Here is a 27730-nt window from a genome sequence, read left to right as displayed (position 1 = left end):
TGCCCTGTTTGCTCAGTCTTGTGTCTCTGTCGGCAATCGCCATTCTTGCGATTGCATTTCCACTTCGTTTCCGCCGTTGTGTGTTCACCGTCGCTGGGTGGCGACTAGTTTGGTGGACACACATTGGTTCTGTACCTTTGCTCTGTTTCTTGTGGGCTATCCAGCCCTGCCTGATCGTACCTTGTCCTGGATCTGTACAATTCCCGTCTGGCATCTGTGGCTGTGCAGCGACTGTGTTCACCTGCACTCCACAGCGCCATCTGCCGGAGGGAATTGCCCTCTGCGGGTGCATAGCACCTAGCCTGGGTGTCCTCAAATATACGCTTGTGGAGGAAATCCGCCGTGTCAGCGCACGTGCGCTGACCGCGAATACGATTCCACAATCGTTACAGATTGGAACTGTCATATCTCTTCTGCAGGGTGAACCCCAGGCTTGGGCCCTGCATATGTTGGAACAAGGGCACAAGGTGGCCAAGAGTCTCAATGGACATTTTGGAGCTTTAGCCAACTTGCATGATGACCTGGGAAGGGCTGCACCTGCGGAAAATATGCTTCTCTCCTTACGTCAAGGAAAAAAGGCCAGTAGAGGTATATATTTTAGACTTAAGTCGATGGGGATCATTATCGTTATGGAATGATGCGGCTCTCAAGTTAAACTCCGGTTGGGACTATCTGAAGCTCTTAAGGATAAACTAGTCCATGTGGATGTTCTGGCACCTATTCAGGATTTAATTAAGCTGGCTATTCAGATAGACTACAGGCTTAGAGAAAGGAGAATGGAAAGGGCAAGTACAGAAGCTTCACCTTGGGTTCCTTCTGGGACCAGTGCACCCGCTTCTACATCTTCTTCTTCCTCAACTAGTAATGTGACAGACACTCTGGAACCCATGCAGCTGGGCCTAGCCTGACCTTCCCTCTCAGTGGAGGAGCATCAATTATGTAGTTCTGGAAATCTCTGCCTCTACTGTGGGGCTTCAGGACACTTCCTAAGCACCTGTCTTGTGAGACCACCTGGTAAGGAATATGATCTTGAGAAATTCCTTCAGCAACCAGTGGGTTCTTCCATTTCTCATTTGCCTCTGTTTTTATCTTTACAGGGGCCCAGAGAAGCATCAAAAAGTAATTCTGGACTCAGGGGCTTGTTCGTGCTTCTTAGACTCCACCTTGGCCTGTCAACTAGCACTTCCCACTCGCCCAAAAAGATAAGTCCTATCTATCCAACTGGCGGATGGTTCACCAATTAATTCTGGGCCAATCGTACAAGAAACCATGCCTGTGTTAGTTACAATTAATTCCGAACACCAGGAATATCTTAGCTTTGACCCAATTTCCTCTTCAATCTTCCCGGCCATTCTAGGTACGCCTTGGTTACAGGCACACAATCCTGATATTGATTGGTCAAGTTGTTTTCAATTAAGATTACTGTGCTAGACTCTGTCTTCCTAGCTACAGCCGATTATGTTGTCTGGATAATAAAGAGGAAGAGAACTGTATTCCTGACGTTTATCATGACTTCCTCGATGTTTTCAATAAAAAAGGGGCAGACACACTTCATCCACATTGGATATATGATTGTCCCATTAATTTTTTACCTGGAGCCGAGATTCAGTTTGGTTCGGTTATTTCCTCTGACAGAACCTGAATTAGCTATTTTGAAGGAATGCATTGACGAAAATTTTAAGAAGGGTTTCATACGACCTTCTACTTCTCCAGCTGGAGCTGGGATCTTTTTCGTTAAGAAGAAAGATGGAACTTTACGACCTTGTATAGACTACAGAGATCTTAACAAGATTACAATTAAAAACCGCTATCCTCTGCCACTTATTATCGACCTGTTTCAAAGACTCAGATCTGCAACATTTTTTTTCTAAGCTTGACTTTAGAGGAGCCTGTAATTTGGTCCGCATAAGTGAAGGCGATGTACAGAAAACCACTTTCAGCTCTCTATTTGGTCATTTCAAATGCACTGTCATGCCTTTTGGATTATGCAACACACCAGCCACATTTCAACACCTAGTCAATGATATAATTTGGAATTTCCTAGATGTGTTTCTAATAGTTTATTTAGATAATATCCTGATTTTCTCATCCTCTCTGGAAGAACATAGAGAACATGAGCAGCACGGTGGCGTAGTGGTTAGCTCTCTCGTCTTGCAGCGCTGGGTCCCTGGTTCGAATCCCAGCCAGGGCACTATCTGCAAAGAGCTTGTATGTTCTCTCTGTGTCTGCGTGGGTTTCCTCCCACATTCCAAAAACATACGGATAAGTTAATTGGCTCCCCCTAAAATTGGCCCTAGACTACAGTACTTGCACTACATAATATAGACATATGGCAATGGTAGGGATTAGATTCTGAGCTCCTTTGAGGGACAATTAGTGACAAGATATATATATATATATATATATATATATATATATATATATATATATATATATATATATATATACATTGTACAGTGCTGTGTAATATGTCGGCGCTATATAAATACTAAATATTAATAATAATAATGTAAAGAAAATGTTGGGGCATCTTCATATTCATGGACTTTAAGCAAAGGCAGACAAATGTGAGTTTGAGAGGAATGATATACATTTTTGAGGGCTAAACATCTCCTCTAAGGGAATCTCAATGGATCCTCAGAAAGTTGTGGCAATATTAAACTGGCCTGCACCAGTGGACAAGAAAGGAGTCAAGAGATTCATTGCATTCGCACATTTTTATAGGACGTTTATCAAGGGATTCTCTGCAATAATTTCTTCTATTACACATCACCTATCCTAAAACATGCTGACCCAACACTTCCATTCATCATGGAGGTAGATGCCTCAGAAGTAGCTATAGGAGCCATCTTGTCCCAACATTTTGGTTCTAAAGCTCTCCTCCATCCAAATGCTTTCTGTTCCAGAAAATTTACCTCTTCAGAAAGGAATTATGATACCGGGGATCATGAACTCCTTGCTATTAAATGCGCTTTAGAAGAATGTAGATATTTAATGGAAGACACCAGACATCCAGTCCTTATCTTTACTGATCACAAAAATCTGAAGTATCTGAGAGCTGCTCAATGTTTATTTATTTATTTATTTATTGTATTTATAAAGCGCCAACATATTACGCAGCGCTGCACAATAGATAAATGGGTTAACATACAGGTAGAACATACGGAAACTCACAACAAAACAAGATCATGCAAATGATTTGATAACAATACAGTGTCATAGGTCAAGATAGAGACTGTTCGAGTCTACAAGAAGGGTGGTTGTGAGTAAGATTGCATAATCAAGATGGATACATTAGGGAGGAGGGCCCTGCCAGAGGCTTACAATCTAAAGGGTGGGGTGGAGACAATAGGTGCGTCTTTTGAGAGGGGGTCTAACAGAACATATTATGATACTGGTGTAGGGGGGTATGCGAGCGTGAAGAGGTGAGTCTTGAGAGCTTGTTTGAAGGTATTAAAGGTGGGGGCGAGTCTGACGGCTGGTCTCCATGTAGAAATAATACAATGTTTGAACTCCCGTCAGGCTAGGTGGTTCTTATTCTTTTCCCGCTTCAATTTTCACATTACCTATCGGCCAGGCTCTAAGAACTCTAATCCTGGAGCACTCTCATGAACGTTTATTGAACATGGCTCTAATGCTCCAGCAGGAAGAACAGATACCATCCTGAAGGCACATAATATCTTATTTTTGCAAACAGATCTTCTGGATCAAATCAGACAGGCTTCTTCATTGCTGACTTTGAATCAGACAACAGACTTAGTCCAAAAGAATGTATTATTTCTACATGGAGACCAAGTATTCGTTCCTGAGAATCTACGTACATCAGTTTTACAGTATCACCATGATCATAAACTGGCTGGCCATTTTGGAGTGTCTAAACATTGGATCTTGTACGGAGGGAAGTTTTAGTGGCCGGAACTAGTCAAAGATTGTAAAAGCTATGTAGCATCCTGTGCTGTCTGTGCTAGAGCCAAGGTTCCTAGAAGGCGTCCATTGGGTCTATCGAAAAATCTGCCCATCCCTACCCACCCGTGGGAAATGATTTCCACGGACTTTGTGGTGGATCTGCCTCCTTCTCAAGGGTTTACAGCCATATTTGTTGTGGTACACAGGCTTACGAAAATAGCTTACTTTCTTTCTTTGTATAAGCAGTAAAGTGTTGTACCGTGTTAGCCATGAGTAAAAGCAAGAAGTTTTGAATCAGGATGATACCATTTATTGGCTAACTTAGAGATGGATAAACAGTGAGCTTTCGACTTATAAAAAGCCTTCGTCGGACTGGTTCCTGACAAAAACTGAAACACACAGCTTATATACACTGACATACAGAGGAGAAACCTTCTTTAGCAAACATAAATGTAATTAGATGCCTTAACTGTTACTGAGGAGGCTTTCCCAGGCATCCTATCTAAATTGATAAGATCAATAGAATCCTCAACATGACATAAAGCAGACTCTGGTGATGGGGAGACATCGTAAATTCCGAATTCAAATGGTAACTGGCCTGTTTACATGCACTATTAATTCTAAGCTTAAGAGAATTGTGGCATTTAAAGCCAGCACCTGAAAGCAAATAAAATGAATAGTGACAGTGAATTCCATCTTACACAGCATATGGCACAAAAATGAATGAAAAGATAGAAAAATTAAAATTAAAAGAATTGTGGCATTTAAAACCCATCGTACCAGCACAAGAAGTTAGAGTGCTTGTTTAAACCATCTTCTACAGTTTTGAACCAATGTATAAACTTGGTTTCTTGTGTTAGTCTCATGTTTCCCGATTTGAAGCCACCCATGAATACAGTGACGCGAAAATCGCTTAAATTGTGTCCAGGTAAACAAAAGTGTGTTGGTATTGGGAGATCAGTATATTTTGTAATATCCTTTTTCCTGCTGTTAATAGTGGATCTGTGGTGTGTCATGCGATCACGCAGTGGTTGACTTGTCTCTCCCACATAAATTCCTTTGGGGCATTTTGCACACATGATCACGTATACCACATTAGATGAGTCGCAGGAAAAGGTGCCTTGTACTTTGTATTCCTGTTGTGTACCTGGTATTAGTATCCTGTCAGTGGAATGGATGTGTTTACAGGTCCCACACGTTTTCCCTCGGCAGGGGAATGTTCCATTCTGTTCTTGCCTATTTAAGACACTCCTCACTATCATCTGCTTAAGATTGGGTGGCTGTCGGAACGCTAGGAGGGGAGGTTCAGGGAATATCTTTTTCAGTCTCTGATCCTTGTGTAGAACAGGATGAAGTTCTTTTGCAATCTTTCTTAAGATTTCCAGGCGTGGGTTGTAGGTTACTACCAGTGGGACACGGCTCTCTTCCTGGCTCTGCTTGTACTCCAGGAGCTGAGTCCTATGGATGTTGTTAGCTTTCTTAATGTGGGTCTCAGCCATTAGAGGATTGTATCCCTGTTTTATGAAATTCTTCTTCAGGTAATCCAGGTATTTGTCTTTGTCATCCTTGTCAGAACAGATCCGATTGCATCTTATTGCCTGGCTGTAAATTATGGAATTCTTTATATGTTTGGGGTGGAAACTGTCATACCTGAGGTATGTGGGACGATCCGTCGGTTTGCGGTACATGGACGTTTGTAAGATGTTCTCTCTGATGTATATGGTGGTGTCAAGAAAGTTAATCTCCCTGTGAGAGTAGCTCAATTTCAGTTTGATTGTGGGATGGAAGGCATTGAAGTTCCTGTCAAAATTGGATAAGATTCTCCTCACTTGCAGACCAGATGATCAAGATATTGTCGAACTGTACTGTAGAAGATGGTTTAAACAAGGACTCTAACTTCTTGTGCTGGTACAATGGGTTTTAAATGCCACAATTCTTTTAATTTTAATTTTTCTATCTTTTCATTCATTTTTGTGCCATATGCTGTGTAAGATGGAATTCACTGTCACTATTCATTTTATTTGCTTTCGGAATTTACGATGTCTCCCCATCACCAGAGTCTGCTTTATGTCATGTTGAGGATTCTATTGATCTTATCAATTTAGATAGGATGCCTGGGAAAGCCTCCTCAGTAACAGTTAAGGCATCTAATTACATTTATGTTTGCTAAAGAATGTTTCTCCTCTGTATGTCAGTGTATATAAGCTGTGTTTTTCAGTTTTTTCAGGAACCAGTCCGACGAAGGCTTTTTATAAGTCGAAAGCTCACTGTTTATCCATCTCTAAGTTAGCCAATAAATGGTATCATCCTGATTCAAAACTTCTTGCTTTCTTTCTTTGAAAGGGGTCCCTCTGTGGCTACTACAGCCTTTCATACAAGAAATTGTTAGACTACATGGAATTCCATCAGACATTGTGACCGACAGAGGGGTACAATTCTCATCCATGTTTTGGAAGGAACTTTGTGCACAATGGTGAATGGCGTAATCACGCGCGGATTCACGCCCGTAGGCGGATTTTCTTTTAACGTTAATACCAAAGCCCCCATACATGCTACAGTCCCCCAAATAGCATGGATTATCGAGGTGATAAGGGGCAACATAACTTCAACATAAAAAATTCCCCCCAAAAATTTTTTTCTAGAGAAAATGGATTTTAAAGTGAAATCAACACTTTAAATGGGGCTATTAATTGGTAATAAGTGGTTTTAAAAAGGGATATACGCGTTAAGCAGTCAAAGAGGTGAAGGCGAGTTCCAATGGCACTTGGCGGCGAAGGTACCGCTGGAGGAGGATGAGTGGCTGACGGCAAAAAGGCTCCAGAGAGGTTTTTGTAATTTTGTTTTTGTTTTTTTTTGCAGCAATTAGCAATGACATCGCAGCAGAGTTGTCAGTGGACACGGGCAGTGTGAACGCAGAGTGCAGTGGTGGTAGCGACTGAGTCAGGAGAAGGACTATGCGGGCGGTCAGTTCAGCAGCACAGAAGGACCACGGCAACATACTGGTGGTAGTAGTAGCAGCACAGCGTCATAGTGCTGGCCAAAAAATTAAATGCACCCGGTGACCCGGGCAGTGTGAACGCAGAGTGTAGTAGCGACTGAGTCAGGAGGACAAAGCGGGCGGTCAGTTCAGCAGCAGCAGCACAGTAGTAGTAGCACAGCGTCATAGTGCTGGCCAAAAAATTAAATGCACCCGGCGACCCGGGCAGTGTGAACGCAAAGTGTAGTAGCGACTGAGTCAGGAGGACAAAGCGGGCGGTCAGTTCAGCAGCAGCAGCACAGTAGTAGTAGCACAGCGTCATAGTGCTGGCCAAAAAATTAAATGCACCCGGCGACCCGGGCAGTGTGAACGCAAAGTGTAGTAGCGACTGAGTCAGGAGGACAAAGCGGGCGGTCAGTTCAGCAGCAGCAGCACAGTAGTAGTAGCACAGCGTCATAGTGCTGGCCAAAAAATTAAATGCACCCGGCGACCCGGGCAGTGTGAACGCAAAGTGTAGTAGCGACTGAGTCAGGAGGACAAAGCGGGCGGTCAGTTCAGCAGCAGCAGCACAGTAGTAGTAGCACAGCGTCATAGTGCTGGCCAAAAAATTAAATGCACCCGGCGACCCGGGCAGTGTGAACGCAAAGTGTAGTAGCGACTGAGTCAGGAGGACAAAGCGGGCGGTCAGTTCAGCAGCAGCAGCACAGTAGTAGTAGCACAGCGTCATAGTGCTGGCCAAAAAATTAAATGCACCCGGCGACCCGGGCAGTGTGAACGCAGAGTGTAGTAGCGACTGAGTCAGGAGGACAAAGCGGGCGGTCAGTTCAGCAGCAGCAGCACAGTAGTAGTAGCACAGCGTCATAGTGCTGGCCAAAAAATTAAATGCACCCGGCGACCCGGGCAGTGTGAACGCAAAGTGTAGTAGCGACTGAGTCAGGAGGACAAAGCGGGCGGTCAGTTCAGCAGCAGCAGCACAGTAGTAGTAGCACAGCGTCATAGTGCTGGCCAAAAAATTAAATGCACCCGGTGACCCGGGCAGTGTGAACGCAGAGTGTAGTAGCGACTGAGTCAGGAGGACAAAGCGGGCGGTCAGTTCAGCAGCAGCAGCACAGTAGTAGTAGCACAGCGTCATAGTGCTGGCCAAAAAATTAAATGCACCCGGCGACCCGGGCAGTGTGAACGCAAAGTGTAGTAGCGACTGAGTCAGGAGGACAAAGCGGGCGGTCAGTTCAGCAGCAGCAGCACAGTAGTAGTAGCACAGCGTCATAGTGCTGGCCAAAAAATTAAATGCACCCGGCGACCCGGGCAGTGTGAACGCAGAGTGTAGTAGCGACTGAGTCAGGAGGACAAAGCGGGCGGTCAGTTCAGCAGCTCAGAAGGAGGACCATGGCAACTTACTGGTAGTAGTACCATAACACCAAAAAATTAACCAAGGTAGGCACTAGGCAGGTAGTAAATGTCTTTATAAAGGCAGGCATAGTTAACAACAGCACATGCAGCAGCCACTTCATGTCCCCCTGTGTCCGACAATAGGGGCCAGGAACTCACCTTCCACCCAAGCCTGGTTGATTTTCAGGAAGGTGAGTTTGTCCACAGAGGCGTGGGAGAGCCGAGAGCGCTTCTCTGTGACCACGCCACCGGCCGCACTAAAGCATCTCTCTGAGAGGACACTGGAAGGAGGGCAGGATAGGAGTTCCAGGGCGTACTGGGAAAGCTCGCTCCAGATGTCCAGTCTCTTGACCCAGTACTCCAAGGGGTCCACGGGGCTGTCGGTGTCATTGAGCCCGCTGGATGACCCCATATAGTCAGACACCATGGTGGTCAGTCGTTGCTTGTGCTGGTTGGTGGTGGATGCTGTGGCGGGCACCTCTGTTCTGGGCTGCTGCACTGCATACAGGCTCTTGCTTAGGCTCTTCAGGTCTCCGGGGCGCCAGTCTCTGCTGCTGCTGCTGGTGGTTGTTGTTGTGCTGCTAGTGGCAATGGCAGGCACCTCTTGCTGGCTTGGCAGAGCAGTTACAGTGGGGGTGGAAGGCTGGGGGAATGCTTCCAGTAGTCTGCGCACAAGGGCCTCCTTCAACTCCCTTGTGCGTTGCTCGGTGGTGGATGGCGTCATTAAGTCTCCCAGCTTCCCCTTCAGACGGGGATCAAGCATCAAGGTAATCCAGATGTCCTCCCTTGAACGCATCTGGATCACCCGGGGGTCCCTGCGAAGGCAGCGCAACATGTGCACAGCCATGGGAAACAAGTGGGCCCTGCCAGCAAGATCTTCCTCGTCCTCGCCATTGTCCCATAACGCATGCCTGTCCTCTTCCTGTGCCATGTCGTTGTCCTCCTCAAACCGCCATCCACGTACAACGCCTGCTGCACTCTGCTCCTCCTCCTCATTCAGGTTAGGGACCTCCAACTCTTCCACTACCTGCTGTGAGCCCTCCTCTGAGCTGGACTGTGCTGCCATCTGCTCCTGTTCTTCCAACTGCCTCAGGGCTTCATCCCCACGCTCAATTAAATTGTCCATTGCCTGCTCCAGTAGACAAACCAAGGGCACCCACTGGCACACAGAGGCCCGCTCCTCACTGACCATCTTGGTTGCCTCCAGGAAGGGACTCAGCACCAGGCATAGTTGCTGCATCAGTGTCCACTGAGTGGCAGTAATCATGGGGACTTGCTGGTTGCTGGGGACACTTGGGTCTAGCATGTAGGCCCTAAGAGCCAGCCTGTGCTGACACAGCCGCTCCAACATGGCCAGAGTCGAATTCCAGCGAACTGGCATGTCGATGATCAGCCGGTGTTGTGGCCTTCCATACTGCTGCTGTAAGGTGGACAAGAGTGCAGAGGCAGTGGCTGACAGGCGGAAAAAGCGTACCACCGCCCGGGCATCCTGCAGCAGCTCGCTCATCCCCTGGTAGGTGCGCAAGAAGCGCGGCACCACAAGATTGAGCACGTGGGCCAAGCAGGGGATGTGCTGGAGGTTTCCCTGCTGCACTGCTGCCACCAGGTTGGCCCCGTTATCGGCTGCCACATACCCCACTTCCAGGCCTCTGGGGGTCAGCCACCTCCGCTCCTGCTTCCTGAGGGCGGCCAGGACGTTGGTGGCCGTAAGCCTCTCCTTCCCCAGGGTCACCAATTTTAAAAGGGCTTGGCAGTGCCGAGGCTTGGCGCTGCTGCTGCCGAGGCGGGCTTGCTTTCCGGGTGCTGAGGGAGTGTCGTGACAGGACCCTTCTGCATCCCCCCTGATCCTGGTACCACTAGCTGGGCTGATGCGCTCTTGTCCTCCCTCCCTTCCATCAGTGTCACCCAGTGGGCCGTAAAGGACAGGTAGCGACCTGTCCCAAATCTGCTACTCCACGAGTCCATGGTCACGTGGACCCGCTTGCCCACAGAGTAGTCCAGGGAACGGGCCACGTTTTCCACCGCAAACTTGTGGAGTGCTGGGATCGCGCTCCTGCTGAAATAGTGGCGACTGGGGACTTGCCACTCGGGGATGCCAAATTGGAGCAGCGTCCGCATGGCGCTCCCCTCCTGCACCAGGGAGTAGGGAAGCAGCTGTGATGCCATGGCCCGGGCCAGCAAGCCATTTAGTTTGCGGATCCGCCTGTGGCTTGGAGGCAGAGGCTTGGTCAGACCCTGAAAGGTGTCGCTCAGCAGGGTCTGACGACGCTGGGATGCAGGGGAGACAGAGGAGAGAGACGAACACTGGCTGCCAGCCTCAATGTCTGTGTCCTGAGCAGCCGAGGTGGAAGAGCGCTTGCGTGCTACTACTGCTGCTGCTGTGGGGGATTCACGACCCTGAGGGAGGGAGGATGCTGCTGCGCTGGTGGGCCTTCTGCTCTCAGGAACCCCTGCCAGCAGTGCCTGCTTCCTCTTAAAGTCCGCATACTCGCGGCAGTGGCGGCTTCTCAGGTGGCCCTGGAGGGATGAGGTACCCATCTTGCTCAGACTTTTCCCACGGCTCAATCTTTTGCTGCATAACCTGCACACCGCATACCTTTTGTCATCAGTACATTCCTCAAAGCAATCCCACACTGGTGACTTTAATTTACTGCGGCCCCCACTAGCAGAGGGTGCAGCGGAGCAATGTGTGGTAGTAGTTGCCGGGGGTTGCATGGTGGTGGTGCCGGCTGAAGCAGTGTCCTGTCTACTTCCTCCACGCCCACTGCTGCCGATGCCCCTGCCCCTGCCTGACATATGGCGATATCCTTGCCTAGGCCGAGGTGACTCGTCATCCTGCTCTGACCATTCTTCCACGGACTCAGCAGGCTGCACATAGTTAGGGTCCACAACGTCGTCATCATCAGCAGCATCATCATAATCCAGCTCTTCCTCTGACTCCCCCGCCTCCTCTTCTGTCCCTACATCCCCAGACACAGACCTCTCTTCTTCATCACCAGAACTCAACAACGCTTGTGATTGTGGCCCGATCTCAATCTCTGCCACATCAGTCCCCAGTAAGTCCTGAGCTTCTTGCATCAGCAGGTTCCCAGATGCCGGACTGAGGGACAGAACGCTGTCATCCTGGGAGGGCTGCTGACCAGTGGGTGCTGGGGTGGATGTCACAACAAGCGTGGGATGTTGGCTGCTGCTGCTACTGCTTGGAGTGGTGCTCACAGTAGAGGTCTGGGAGGAAGTCATGATGTCCATGAGTACGTCAGGTTCCATTTGCTCAACCACCACACGGGGACCAGAAACTTTAAAATATTTGGACAATGGCGTCCGCTGACTCGGCCCAGGCTTTGCTGCCCCCTTTTCTGCTGCATCACGACCACGTACAGCTGGGCGTCCTCTCCCTGGACGTGGAGCAGTCCCAGAAGTGGCTGAGGCAATTGAACTCCCTTTCCTCTCACCCCGCGAAACCCTGCCAGACATGTTGCTAGTAATGAATCACTGGATGCAGTGGGCACAGTACAAGGTCACTGAAGGATGCAGTGGGCACAGTACAAGGTCACTGAAGGATGCAGTGGCCACAGTACAAGGTCACTGAAGGATGCAGTGGGCACAGCAGTGGGCACTGGATATACAACTAGGTCACTGAAGGATGCAGTGGCCACAGTACAAGGTCACTGAAGGATGCAGTGGGCACTGGATATACAACTAGGTCACTGAAGGATGCAGTGGCCACAGTACAAGGTCACTGAAGGATGCAGTGGGCACAGTACAAGGTCACTGAAAGATGCAGTGGGCATAGTACAAGGTCACTGAAGGATGCAGTGGGCACAGCAGTGGGCACTGGATATACAACTAGGTCACTGAAGGATGCAGTGGGCACAGTACAAGGTCACTGAAGGATGCAGTGGCCACAGTACAAGGTCACTGAAGGATGCAGTGGGCACAGCAGTGGGCACTGGATATACAACTAGGTCACTGAAGGATGCAGTGGGCACAGTACAAGGTCACTGAAGGATGCAGTGGGCACAGTACAAGGTCACTGAAGGATGCAGTGGGCACAGTACAAGGTCACTGAAGGATGCAGTGGGCACAGCAGTGGGCACTGGATATACAACTAGGTCACTGAAGGATGCAGTGGGCACAGTACAAGGTCACTGAAGGATGCAGTGGGCACAGTACAAGGTCACTGAAGGATGCAGTGGGCACAGTACAAGGTCACTGAAGGATGCAGTGGGCACAGCAGTGGGCACTGAATATACAACTTGGTCACTGAAGGATGCAGTGGCCACAGTACAAGGTCACTGAAGGATGCAGTGGGCACAGAAGTGGCCACTGGATATACAACTAGGTCACTGAAGGATGCAGTGGGCACACAAGGATGTCACACTGTGTAATGAGATGCTCATATGCCAGCGAGCGAGCGAGCAGTGGGCACTGGGCACGGCACAAGGTCACTGACAGAATGAATGAACAGCGCTGGCAGAGAGTGGCGGCGCCGGCGGTGTGACTGGCTGCCTGCAAATAGTACAAGTATATAACTGTCACTGGAATATACAAGTGAACACTGCAGCTGCACTAACCTGCCTGCCTGCACTCTACACACAGATAATCCCCACGCCCACTACACTGCAGCACTGAACCTGCCTGCACAGCACTACACACAGTTAAATAATCACTAGACTCCCACACTCCCACTACACTACACTGACTACAACTAACTACAGCAATCACTCACTGACTAGCTAACTGTGTACAGTATAAGAGCAGTGTTAGCAAAAAAAACGCTTTGTTTTTAACACAATAAATGCACTTGCTCAAACAACAATGGCCTGGAGATAATCATCTCAGCACCACAGTCTAGCAAGGACAGAGCTTTTCCATCATGGCCGCCGCTTTATATTCAGGAGGGGAGGGCATAGCTCCCCTCCTGTGATTGGTTGCTAGGGCCTGGCTGGGGCACTCTGATTGGCCTGCAATGTGTCACTTCCGCATAGTTTGACGCATTTCCGCAAACCACAACTTCAGCACCGGGTTTCACGAGCGTGAATGCGGATTTCTGTCCGCATTCACGCGAAGCCGAAGTAGATTTTCGTGGTTGAAAATCTATTCACGGATTTTCGTGTCCGAGGCGGAATGCGTCAAAATGGTCGTGAATCCACGCGTAAGCGTGATCACGACCTGGCGGTGAGCACCACTGGGTATTCCTAACTTCTCGATTCTTCTGTCCCAGACTTTCAAGAGAGACTCAATTCGATTACCCAGAGCCTTGAGATTTTGTGAGCTAGTGTAACAATCGGTGTAACACAGAGAGGGTCTGATTACCGGTGATCTGCAGTATCACCGAGAATACAGATATATACCCGATTATTGATGATCTGCAGTATCACCGATAATCAGATATATCTCTAACCTCTGGACACCTGAGTGATAAGTGTTTGGTGCAACAGTAATACTTTGAGGAGAGCACCCGAGAGAAGGGTGTAAAACCGTGGGAGATATTGCTTGAGATCAGATTCCTTCCACAGGTCTGAAGCTCCCCAAGGGGCGGAGCTAGGCTGAGAATGGGAAGGACAGAACGTGAGTGACACCAATGAGGAAGTGTCACTGACAGATCTGCGAACTATCTCTTAACAGGAAAGAGAGTTCTCGAGGTCGGACAGGTCAGGTCGTTAACACACGGACAGATAAAGTACAGAGACAGTATACAGGGACAGAATCCTAAGACTAGCAGAGATTGGCAACAGAGTATCAGAATAACTAAGGTACAGAATCAGAGATCAGAAGGATGGTCAGGAAACCAGAAGGTCATAACAGATAATCAACAATGCCTAAGCTTGAGTGTGAGCTCCTAGATTCTCAACACTCCAGGAACTAGACTAGACAATAATAATGATACAGATGGTACAGACTTCCTAGACTAAGGTGTGAGTTCCTTGGCCATCAACACCTTGGAAACTGGTCTAGATAATAACACAGATAATAATACAATTCCTAGGCTAAGGCGTGAGCTCCGTGATCATCAACACCTACGAAACTGTCTAATCAACACAGATACTGACAAGGTCTGAGTGCTACCACGTAGTGATCGCAACGCCAGACACCAGAGAAATGACCAGCACCCAGTATATATACACCAGCGCTCTCTAGCGCCTCCCCTAAGTGCTGGACCAATGGAAGTTGCTGAAATTGTCAGCTGACCGGCATGGTCAGCTGACTCCCTTCTGACTGTCATAAAGGCCCTGCCTCTCTGCGCGCGCGCGCGTCCTCCTGAACCAGTGTGGACTATCAGTCCCAGCCACACCAGACATGTGTTGCAATGTTCCTGCTGTGTTGAATGTGGAATCCGCTGCACCGCTGTGCGTGCGGCGTTTTCTCCGCATTCAGCATTGCTGACAAGAGTAGGCCTATGCGTGCTACCTGCCGCGTCGGACTTGGAATCCGCCGCCCTGTTGTCTGGACACGCGGCGGTTTCTCCGTGCTCCGACTACGCGCTAGCTGCCATGTTGAACGCGGAATCAGCTGCCTTACTTTGAGTACTAGCGGCGGCTTTTCCGCGTTTCCTCACAGCTAGTCTACTTCAGGCTCCAGAACATGCTAAAAAGAGACAGATAAGAAGAGAAGAGGAGTTCCGGACTTTAAGCCAGGAGACTTGGTACGGCTATCTACCACTAACCTGAAATTACTTTGCCCACCAAGGAAACTAGGTCCAAAGTATATTGGTCCTTTTCCAATTGAGAAGATACATTCAGTGGCATTTCAATTTACCCTTCCTAACACTTTGCAAGTACATCCAGTTTTCCACGTATCCTGTTTTAAAGAATTTGTTCCTGACTCCTTTCTCGGTAGATCAAGAGGCCCCACCTCAACCAATACTGGTGGATGATTGGAAGGAATTTTAAGTTGAGAGGTTGTTAGATAGTCGACAAAGGGCCGGAGTGCTTCAGTTCCTGGTGAAGTGGAATGGATTTGGTCTGGAGGATAACTCTCTTGGGAACCTGCCGGTAAGGTTTATGCACGAGATTGGTAAAAGCCTTTCATGATTCATACCCAGATAAACCAGCTCTTGAGGGCATTTGGAATCTGCCCTTAAGTGCCCCCCCTTTAAGGGCAGATTCCAAATGCCCTCAGGAGCTGGTAATGTCAGTCTCACATAGCCGCTTGCTCTTGCAGGAGTCTCCTGGCCGTGTGTCATGTCCGTAAGGCAACAGCTTCCTCTAGCCGCTCCTGTTCTGTGCTGACGGTGATGCTGGATGTTGCGGTATGCACGTGCATCACTCGTTGTAGGATATCTCTTTGGGTGGGGGGGGGCAGGGGCATGTATGCGCAACGTGACATCAGATTAAGCGTTCGCATGTGCGGGAATTGGCGTACGCATTTGCACATGAGTATGAATTTCCGTGCCAAACCACTCAGCCTTAGCCTATATAAAGCTTCTAACACTGAGGATCCCCGCTGATACCTCTGTAAGCTTGGTGTGTGAGCGTTGCCTGACTCCTTGTTACTTGTTGTTCTGCTTGTTACTGACCTGGCTTGTTCGACCATCCCTGCTCCACGCTCCTCGGTTCTGATCTCGGCCTGTTCTCGTTCTGCTCTCTGCCACTTTCACCGACCAGAATTGCCTTTTAACTATGATTGTTTGCCACTTGCCCTCAAATCTGGACTGCCTTCTGTTTATGCATGTCTGCCACCTGCCTCAACCTGGATTGCCCTTAACTTGCCTACTTGCCACCTGCCTACTGGCCCGGATCTGTCTGACTACGAGTATTCTCCTAAGTGTGGTGTCACTAGTTCTCTCAATCACTTTTAGAGTCTCCCTTGAGTGCGACCTGGTGGGCACTAGGCAGCTAAAGTCCATCGTTCCTTGTGGGGTGCTCTGGTGAAAACCTGTGGTCATTTAGACCCCGTGCTTCTGGTAATTCTCCCCCAAGTGGAAGGGTCAACAGGTTGGTTGCTCACCAGCATAACAGGTAAATAATGATACAAACAGTGATATAAATCAAATATGGACACTGCCTGGTACAAATTACAGAACTGGTGTTTACAATGACAGATGTAACATGATGAATAAAATGTATCACAGAGTACAATCTATGAAGTGAATAACAAATTCCAAGCCAGTGAAGCCACAAAAGGGGAAGAGAGCCCCACAGCAGTGGCGTTCCTACCTAAGGGCGCAGGGGGGCGGGGCGCACCGGGTACCAGTCAGCCAGGGGGGTGTTGCCACGACCCCCCTACACCTGACTAAGAAGGGGAAGAGCAGCGCTAGAAGGAGGGGTGACAGCAGGGATAGCGGCGGGGAGGGGGAAATATCCCCCCCTCCCTCACCTGGGTCCCCTCCTTCTGCCTCTCTTCTCCCCCCAAAATTGCGGGCAGCGGGCCGGTGGCAGTGGGCAGCGAGCAGGCGAGCGCGGAGTATACTCACGTTACTTCCGCGTATCAGCCTGGAACGCTGCGTCACCGTCACGTGCCTCTTCTGCGCCTCCAATCATTGGAGGCGCAGTAGAGGCACGTGACGGCGACGCAGCGTTCCAGGCTGATACGCGGAAGTAACGTGAGTATACTCCGCGCTCGCCTGCTCGCTGCCCACTGCCACCGGCCCGCTGCCCGCATTTTTGGGGGAGAAGAGAGGCAGAAGGAGGGGACCCAGGTGAGGGAGGGGGGGATATTTCCCCTCTCCCCGCCGCTATCCCTGCTGTCACCCCTCCTTCTAGCTACACGGGGGGGGGGGGGGGAACTATACTAGCTGGCAGCTGGGGGCCACTATACTGGAGGCAGCTAAACGGGGGGGGGGGGGGGCACAGGGCACTATACTAGCTACACTGGGGGCATCTATGGGGGCCACTATATTACCTATACTGGGGGGGGGGGCACCATACCAGCTACAATGGAGGCAACTATACTATCTAAACTGTGGGCCACTATACTAGCTATACTGGGGCAACTATGGGGGCCACTATACTAGCTATACTGGAGGGCAGCTCTACGGGGGCCACTATACAAACTACACTGGGGGCAGCAACACTACCTACATTGGGGGCAGCAGCTATGCTGCCTATCCTGGGGGCAACTATACTAGCTATATTGGGGCAACTATACTACCTTCACTGGGGGCAACTAGCTACCTATACTGGGGGCAACTGCTAGCTACCTATACTGGGGGCAGTGGCGGCACGGGGGGGGGGTGTGCTTTGGGTGCTGAAGCACCCCTTAAAATTCTCCAAGCACCCCCCAGCGTGAACTGACTTTCAGCATCTAATAGCCGCCGTATCAGTTCACCGCAGCGGCAGAGCAGTGCTATAGTAAAATGTCCGAAGCCCTGCTCTGGAGACTTTGGGAGTTGCTGGCTGCAGAGGATCGTGGGAGCTGCGCACTGGACGGAGGCCGGAACAGGAGCTCTGCTGCAGGTGAGTAAATGTTTTTTTTTTTCTTTTTAATTTATATTAGCAGCCAGGGGTAGCATTTATGTTCTGGTCAGGTCTGCTACACGATTGAAGTGTTTTCTGGACAGGTCTGCCACACGATTGCATGTATTTTCTGGGCAAATCTGCCGACATGATTGAACGTATTCTCTGGGCAAATCTGCCGACATGATTGCATGTATTTTCTGGGCAAATCTGCCGACATGATTGAACGTATTCTCTGGGCAAATCTGCCGACATGATTGAACGTATTTTCTGGGCAAATCTGCAGACATGATTGAACGCATTCTCTGGGCAAATCTGCAGACATGATTGAACGCATTCTCTGGGCAAATCTGCAGACATGATTGAACGCATTCTCTGGGCAAATCTGCAGACATGATTGAACGTATTCTCTGGGCAAATCTGCCGACATGATTGAACGTATTCTCTGGGCAAATCTGCCGACATGATTGAACGTATTCTCTGGGCAAATCTGCCGACATGATTGAACGTATTCTCTGGGCAAATCTGCCGACATGATTGCATGCATTTTCTGGGCAAATCTGCCGACATGATTGCATGTATTTTCTGGGCAAATCTGCCGACATGATTGCATGTATTTTCTGGGCAAATCTGCAGACATGATTGAACGTATTCTCTGGGAAAATCTGCCGACATGATTGAACGTATTCTCTGGAAAAATCTGCCGACATGATTGAACGTATTCTCTGGGCAAATCTGCCGACATGATTGAACGTATTCTCTGGGCAAATCTGCCGACATGATTGAACGTATTCTCTGGGCAAATCTGCCGACATGATTGCATGTATTTTCTGGGCAAATCTGCCGACATGATTGCATGTATTTTCTGGGCAAATCTGCCGACATGATTGAACGCATTCTCTGGGCAAATCTGCAGACATGATTGAACGTATTCTCTGGGCAAATCTGCCGACATGATTGAACGTATTCTCTGGGCAAATCTGCCGACATGATTGAACGTATTCTCTGGGCAAATCTGCCGACATGATTGAACGTATTCTCTGGGCAAATCTGCCGACATGATTGCATGCATTTTCTGGGCAAATCTGCCGACATGATTGCATGTATTTTCTGGGCAAATCTGCCGACATGATTGCATGTATTTTCTGGGCAAATCTGCAGACATGATTGAACGTATTCTCTGGGAAAATCTGCCGACATGATTGAACGTATTCTCTGGAAAAATCTGCCGACATGATTGAACGTATTCTCTGGGCAAATCTGCCGATATGATTGAACGTATTCTCTGGGCAAATCTGCCGACATGATTGAACGTATTCTCTGGGCAAATCTGCCGACATGATTGCATGTATTTTCTGGGCAAATCTGCCGACATGATTGCATGTATTTTCTGGGCAAATCTGCCGACATGATTGAACGTATTCTCTGGGCACATCTGCAGACATGATTGAACGTATTCTCTGGGCAAATCTGCAGACATGATTGAACGTATTCTCTGGGCAAATCTGCACACATTACGTGTATTTTCACCCGGGTTCACGTCAAATTACAGTTAGCTCCGCCCTCATCCGATCATGACCACGCCCATTTTTTTTGCATGTTATAGCGCCACCCATTTTTTGCCCCTTCACCTTTATTTTTTTTGGGGGGGGGGGGGGGTGTTATAATACCCAGCACCGGGTGTCAAATGCCCTAGGTACGCCACTGCCCCACAGCAGTCTGATGCAAAAGTTGTGGATGCAAGGAGTAAGGAATAATCTGTGTGCATGGATAAGGAACTGGATAATGGACAAAAAGCAAAGTGTTTTGGTCAATGAATCATATTCAAAATGGGTGACTGTTAGCAGTGGAGTCCCACAGGTTCAGAACTGGGTCCAGTATTCTTGAATTTATTTATTAATGATCTAGTAGATGAAGTAGCAGGTTCTGGGTAGGGTGGCTATATAGGCACATGGCAGATGAAATTCAGTGTTGAAAAATGTAAAGTCACGCATTTTGGTCATACCAATGGTATAGCACCATACAGAATAAATGGTATACAGATGGAGATAGAGGGACTTAGAAGTACTTGTTGATAACAAGTTAACCACTTTAGGATCTCTGGTACGCATACCAACGCCCCTTTAAACTTCACATGCGGATCAGGGGGGTAGATATGCATACTGTTGTCTTACTGCTGAGTGCACAATCCCCACGCCATTTTCTTTCCCTTAACCCTCCAGCCACCCTCCATCTGTGATCGGGATGTGAGAACCATTTATTCTCAACCCCCGATCACCGTGCCTGTGTCTTCGGAGAGCTTGATAACATGACGCAAGCTCTCAGATCCCATGCATCCGTGTTCTATTAATAGAAACACGTTCTCAGTAGCACCATCTTGTGGTGAAAAAGTAAAAATATACCTACCATACTAAGTATACTGTTTTACATAGACAATTTATTATTATTATTTCATTACTTTTAACTCCTTCCAACCCTGCCCCACTGTTACAGAATTAAAACACTTGTTTAAAAAAATGAAAAAATGTACATCATTTAAATTTTTTTACATAAATAGTTACCTTAGGGACGTTTCTAATATGTATGTCATGAGAGTATATTACTGTTACTTTTGCAAAAAAAAAAAGTCTTGTAATAAGTGAAATAGTTTGAAAATCCCACAAACAGAAAAAATGCTCCTTTATTTCCAGATAAAATATTATCATCATACATTGTACTAGCGACACAATTTAAATGTTGTAATAACTGGGACAAATAAAACATGTGGGTTTTATGTATTGAAGCAGGTTTTATTTTAAAACTAAAATGGCTGAAAACTGAGAAAATGATTTTATTTCTTTTTTTTTTTTTTCTTCTTATTATTCCTTTTACAATGCATATACAATAAAATAATTCATAGCAAAAACTACCACCAAAAGAAAGCATAATTTGTGGCGAAAAAAACAACATATAGATCATTTCCGTTGACCAATAAAGTTATCGCTGAATGAATGGGAGGAGTGCTGAAATGTGAAAATTGTTTTGGTTTTTAAGGGAAAAAAACCTGTGATCCTGAAGTGGTTAAAGGGACTGGTATGACGCGGCTGACGTCACGACGCCGGCCGCCCCGCGTCATCATGACGGCCGGCGTGAAGGTACTGCGCATGCGCCCTTTAATCGCGCATGCGCAGTACTTTCACTCCGGCCACCGTGATGACGCAGGGCGGCCGGCGTCGTGACGTCAGCCGCGTCATACCAGGAAGAAGGAGCCCGACACTCGGCCGAGTGTCGCGGGGCTGCCGCCGGTCAGCCATTCCGGAGCGGGGCCTAGGAGAGGAGCCAGGACGCTGTCGTGGGACCTCCTGACCAGCGCTGGGCTGGAGAAAGCCCCGGGTGAGTACTATTTTGCTTTTCAGGGTGAGCTCGGAGTCCCTTTAAATAATCAATGCCAAGCCGCTTCAGCTAAAGCAAATACAATTGTGGGATTATTAAAAGGGAAATAAAAACTTGGGGTGCTAGCATAAAACTGACCATGTTGAACTCTCCTACAAGGCGCCTTTTCTCCAGACTAAATAAGCCCAGTGTATCTAAAGTTTCCTTGTAAGTGAGACCTTCCATCTCCCTAATCATTGTTGTTGCTCATCTCTGCACCTGCTCTAAAACTGCAATGCCCCTCCTGTAATGCATGCCCAGAAATGAATTCCATATTTCAGATGCATCTGTGTGTAATGTGACAAACAGAACATGGCCACTCTCATTGTATCACAGGAATAAATAATCATAAACTGTTGAAGCTTTTTGCAACTAGATTTGCTATGTAAAAACTTTAGATATGATATATAGACAAATTACTTGTTATAGTTAATTTTTCATTTCGGATCCACTTTAAGGTGAAAGGCATCCATGGCTATAATTGCTAGGTAATTCCCGGTGGTGTTAATCTAGGGATTTTATCTAATTGCCATCTGGAATCGGGAATACACTTTTTCCTTTTGGGCTAATTGCACCATGCCCTTTAATGCTGGGAATACACGGTACATTTTCCGTGCTCGATATCGCGTCCGATCGTTTTCCGCGCTCAATTTCTCGCCCGATTCTCTTATCTTCCATTCATTTTCCTTATCTTTTCCCATTGTTCCCTATGCAAAATAGAGCGTGGAATTGATCTGACGGGAGATCGGACATGTCGGAAATTATAGTAGCAGTAGGGTATTGTCGGAAATTATCAATCGAGTCATCTTAATGGCTCAGAAACATACCATGTATTCCCAGCATTAGCGTTATTTACCTTCCTCAAGATCAATAGCGATACTGTATGTGAACGTGCAGGCTAGTGTTGTACTTTATTTTATGGTTGAAATAACTATGTAACCCAGATAACTGTGTAGTTACACAACAACAATATAATTGATTATTGTTCTTTATCTACCTCATCGATTGGATGGTATACAGTATAGTCATACGTTTCCAGAGATACCGCTCTTGCTTTACTGTGACTTGCAGATGATCGGTCTATCAGTATCTGTAAATCTTCAATCATGATCCTAATATTAAAACAAATATAAAAAGAGTCAATTGTTTAATAAACTAATTACACTTTAATTTACTGTGATGCTTCTGGCTGCTGTGCCACTTCTGATGTCACTAACTTCACTTGACTGAGTAGGCTAATCACAATAATGAAATATACTGGAGATCAATTCTTATGGTGACACAGTCTTACACAATTTCACAAAAAAATTTCTTTAAAAGTCTACAAATGTTTTTCTTAAAGCAAACTTGAAGTAAAAATTAACTTATTGAAAAAAAATGTGTAGTACGAAAAGTAAATAGAACATTTGTAAAATAGAACAGAGTCTCCTATGCTTCATATTTTCCATTTAAGACCTGCATTTTTAACACTGAATTGTAAAGAGCAGATGTGTCAGTCTGATCTATAAGTTTTACATTCAGCTACAAAACAAAGAGAAGTCATGACCCTTTGAACTTTTCAGCACTAAAACCATATCAGCATTGTTTCCTCAGTCAGATTAAAATGTTTTGCCTTTTGATTACTTTTCAGAACATTGTGATAAATAAATCTGACTTGTTTACTGCCTCATTTGCAATTGTAAGGTCTGGCAACCTATCCACCCACAAATCAGCCTCAATGTCCCAATCTACCTCCGCCGTCTTCGCCTTGTGTGTCGCGTCCCCGCTTGAACGGGAGGTGAGAGACAACACCTACCCGACTTCGGTTACACCCAGGCCTTTAGGGCGCAAGATATTGAGGCTGAATGCAGAGTGGGTATAGATAGATCACCAACACCAAACACGAGAAACAAAAGCAGAGTCCAATAACAGTCCGACTCCGTTGTCATACACAGGTATCCGAGATTCGCAGTACAGAAGGAGCAGGCAAGAAAGTAGTCAAGAGTTTCCGGGTCAGTTCAGGTGGCGAGAAATGAAGGTCCAAAATCAGGCAGAGGTCAAAAATCTGAGTAATCCAATAAAGAATAGTTTTCCAACCAGGATACACACACCCAGCAGCTAGACTAGCTAACGCTATCACGGGCAATGAAAGGAAGCGCTCAGCAGGTTAATATACTACATGCAACCAATCAGTGGCTGGCCACATGCACACAACAGCCAATCACACGCAGGCATTAATCAGCTGACAGTGAGATCAGCTGGTACGGATGACCACAACAGGTCAGCTTAGCCACCCAGTACTGACCAGCAAACCTTTCTGACAGATATCAGCCATAGCACAGTGGTCAAGCTCACCACCTCTGATGTGGGAGACCAGGGTTCAATCACAGGCAGGGTCAGCAACCATTTCATATATTATTTAAATAAAACCCCTGCCTAAGTGTCAGCTGACTATCCTGTCAACTGACACTACCTCTGTCGCCGCCTCAGACCATACTGCGGCCGAGAGGACTGAACCCTTACCAGGCATGCTCAGATGTACCAAAATTCGGTTTGGGTACATTCGAATTCGCCTTCGACCACGAAATTCGGTTCGGGCGTCGGTCTCAAAATTCAGTAAAAAATTTGTGTTCAGGAATTCGGATGCATTTTTTTTTAAAGGGTAATCACATTGAAATAGGTGTAATTAAAAAAACAAAACAAAAAAGTGACGTATGGCATTGGCAGCAGGCAATGTATTGTGTGGACCCTGGCGGTGGGACCACAGACAGCAGGAGGATAAATACAGCAGCAGCAGGAGGAGGAGTGACGTATGGCACTGGCAGCAGGCAATGTATTGTGTGGACCCTGGTGGTGGGACCACTGACAGCAGGAGGATAAATACAGCAGGAGGAGGAGTGACGTGTGGCACTGGCAGCAGGCAATGTATTGTGTGGACGCTGGCGGTGGGACCACTGACAGCAGGAGGATAAATACAGCAGAAGCAGGAGGAGTGACGTGTGGCACTGGCAGCAGGCTATGTATTGTGTGGACCCTGGCGGTGGGCCCACAGACAGCAGGAGGATAAATACAGCAGCAGCAGGAGGAGGAGTGGCGTGTGGCACAGGCAGCAGGCAATGTATTGTGTGGACCCTGGAGGTGGAACCACAGACAGCAGGAGGATAAATACAGCAGCAGGAGGAGGAGTGACGTGTGGCATTGGCAGCAGGCAATGTATTGTGTGGACCTTGGCGGTGGGACCACTGACAGTAGGAGGATAAATACAGCAGCAGTAGGAGGAGGAGTGACGTGTGGCACTGGCAGCAGGCAATGTATTGTGTGGACCCTGGCGGTGGGACCACTGACAGCAGGAGGATAAATACAGCAGCAGCAGGAGGAGGAGTGACGTGTGTCACTGACAGCCGGCAATGTATTGTGTGGACCCTGGCGGTGGGACCACTCACAGCAGGAGGATGAAAATCAGCACGGCGTAATACGTTGCTGCTTTATAAATACAATAAATACAAAAATAAATTCATGCATTCATAAATAAATAAATGCAGCAGGCCAGCAGCAGCAGGAGGAGGAGGAGACAGTCACGTATAAATACAATAAATGCATAAATAACTTAATAAATAAATGCAGCAGGCCAGCAGCAGCAGGAGGAGGAGACAGTCACGTATAAATACAATAAATACATAAATTCATAAATAAATAAATGCAGCAGGCCAGCAGCAGCAGGAGGAGGAGGAGTCATGTATAAATACATAAATAAATTCATAAATAAATAAATGCAGCAGGATAGCAGCAGCAGGAGGAGGAGGAGACAGTCACGTATAAATACATAAATAAATTCATAAATAAATAAATAAATGCAGCAGGCCAGCAGCAGCAGCAGAAGGAGGAGTCACGTATAAATACAATAAATACATAAATAAATTCATAAATACAGCAGCAGGAGGAGGAGGAGTCACGTATGACAGCAGGCAATGTGTTGTAATTCCCAAGCACCTCATGTTCTCCTCTCGCCGACAACAGGTGCCAGGAACGTGCCTTCTATCCAGGCCTGGTTAATCTTCAAAAATGTCAGTCTGTCCACGCCCTCTGTGGACAAACGAGATCGCTTCTCGGTGGCCACGCCACCGGCCGCACTGAAGCACCTCTCGTACAGCACGCTGGAAGGGGGGCAAGACAATACCTCCAGGGCGTACTGCGCCAGCTCCCTCCAGATGTGCAAGCGCTCCACCCAGTACTCCATGGGGTTCCCACACTCCGCGCTGCCGGTGTCAAGCCCACTGAAGGACCACATGTAGTCGGCCACCATCCGGGTCCTCCTCTCTTGGATAATGTACCATCATGTAGAACGCCTGCGTCAATGACAGCAGGTCTCCTGGGCGCCTGACGCTGCTGCTGGCCACAGGCACTGGCTGCTGTGCTGGCTGCTGGACAGGGACAGAGGGGGTGGAAGGCGGGGGGAAGGCTTCCTCCAGTCGCCGAGCAAGGATCTCCTGCAACTCCCTTGCTTGCTGCTCACGGTCTCTAGTAGGCAGAAACTGATCCCACCTCCCCCTCAGCCGTGGGTCCAGGATCATGCTGATGCAGGCGTCCTCTCTCGCTCGCATCCGCTTGACCCTGGGGTCTGTGCGCAGGCAGCACAGCATGTGCGCTGCCATCGGGAACAGGGTGGACCGTCCAACAGAGACATCAGGGTCAGCCTCATCCTCCTCCTCTGCCCCCTAAGCCTCTTACTCCTCTCTCCACCCTCACACCACTGCTGCTGAGCTCCGATGTTCCCCCCCCCCAGCAGCAACGTCCAGCACCTCCAACTCCTCCTCCTCATACTCCTCCAGGGACTCAAATACCTGCGCAGCAGTGGACTGCGCAGGCGGCTGCTGTTCCAGCTGCTTCATGGCCTCCTCTCCCAAACCCACCAAATCGCCAAGTGCCCTGTCCAGCAGACAAACAAAGGGCACCAACTGGCAGCGGGATGCCCGTTCTTCGCTCACCAGGTTGGTTCCCTGCAGGAAGGGAGCCAACACCAAGCAGATCTGCTGCATCTGCCCGCACTGTGTTTTGGTGAGGAGCTGGAGTTTGGTGGTGGTGTTCATGGCCGTTTCTACCGCCGTGCGGCATGTGCGGGCGCCCTGAGCGCTGCTGGGAGGGGGGCGCTGTGATGGAGGGGGAGCTGCAGCCGCGGGGAGGGCAGCCCGAACTCTCCCTCCCTTCCTCTCCCCGGGCCGCCCTCCGTGCGATCTCCCCTCAGACGGAGTGCAGAGTAATGCAGCAGGGGAGCGCTATGCAAAACTACTCACCTCGCTAGCTCCAAGCGCTGCTCTCTCGCCGCCAGTCTCCTCTCTGCCTACACGCTGATACACACACACACACACACACACACGCTGCTTCCTTTTAGCCGGAAGCAGCGTGTGTGTGTATCAGCGTGTAGGCACAGAGGAGACTGGCGGCAAGAAAGCAGCGCTTGGAGCCAGCGAGGTGAGTAGTTTTGCATAGCGCTTTCCTGCTGCATTACTCTGCACTCCGAGGGGGGATCGCACGGAGGGCGGCCCGGGGAGAGGAAGGGAGGGAGAGGTCGGGCTGCCCTCCCCGCGGCTGCCGTTCCCAACTCCATCATGGGGGGCACCTACCTAAATCAATACTGGGGCAGCTGAGCTACCTATCTAACCTATCCTGGGGGGCACCTACCTATCTAACCTATCCTGGGGGGCACCTACCTAATCTAACCTATCCTGGGGGGCACCTACCTATCTAACCTAAACTGGGTGGCAGCTACCTATCTAACCTATACTGGGGGCACCTACCTAATCTAACCTATACTGGGGGGCAGCTACCTATCTAACCTATACTGGGGGCACCTACCTAACTGGGGGGCAGCTACCTATCTAACCTGGGGGGCAGCTACCTAATCTAACCTATACTGAGGGGGCAGCTACCTAATCTAACCTATACTGGGGGGCACCTACCTATTTAACCTATACTGGGGGCACCTACCTATCTAACCTATACTGGGGGGCACCTACCTATCTAACCTATACTGGGGGGCAGCTACCTATCTAACCTATACTGGGGGGCACCTACCTAACCTATACTGGGGGGCAGCTACCTATCTAACCTATAGTGGGAGCATTAACTTATCTAGCCTGTATTGGGGGCACCTACCTACCTAGCTAGTCTATACAAGTGACAACTATACTGGCTACCTATATTGGAGGCACCTACCTAACTAACCTATACTGGGGGCATCTACCTATCTAACCTATGCTGGGGGCAACTATTCTGGCTACCTATATTAGAGGCACCCACCTAGCTAACCTGTACTGGGGGCACCTACCTATCTAACTTATACCGGGGACGCCTGTCTATCTAACCTATACAGTGGGCAACTATACTGGCTACCTATACTGGAGGCACCTACCTGGCTAACCTATACCGGCAGCAACTATACTGGCTCACCTATGCCTGTCTACCTATACTGGGGGGACCTATAGCTGGCTACCTATACTGGGGTACCTATTCTGGGGGAATCTATACAGAGTGCAACTAGACCTGGCTAACCTACACTGCGGGCACCCATACCTTGCTTCGGGGGGGGGGGGGGGGCGCAATTTTTACACCCTCGCCCTGGGTGCATTTTAGCCTAGAAACTGCACTGGTGGTGCTGCCGGTGCCGGCGACA

General features: G+C 48.4%; 1 protein-coding gene across 1 annotated transcript in view; it reads right to left on the bottom strand.

Annotated features, from left to right (window-relative positions):
* Positions 1–27730, bottom strand: part of LOC137526134 (carboxypeptidase O-like) — a 967352-nt gene that overhangs the window by 843614 nt on the left and 96008 nt on the right. Inside the window, exon 3 of the mRNA XM_068247353.1 lies at positions 22079–22193. Within this exon, the coding sequence (XP_068103454.1) occupies positions 22079–22193 (115 nt within the window). The remainder of the gene's footprint in view (positions 1–22078; positions 22194–27730) is intronic.

The sequence above is a fragment of the Hyperolius riggenbachi genome, chromosome 7 (genome assembly GCF_040937935.1).
Source record: "Hyperolius riggenbachi isolate aHypRig1 chromosome 7, aHypRig1.pri, whole genome shotgun sequence".
Classification (NCBI taxonomy): Eukaryota; Metazoa; Chordata; class Amphibia; order Anura; family Hyperoliidae; genus Hyperolius; species Hyperolius riggenbachi.
Note: the sequence above shows the minus strand (reverse complement) of the source record. Positions and strands in the feature narration are given on the sequence as shown.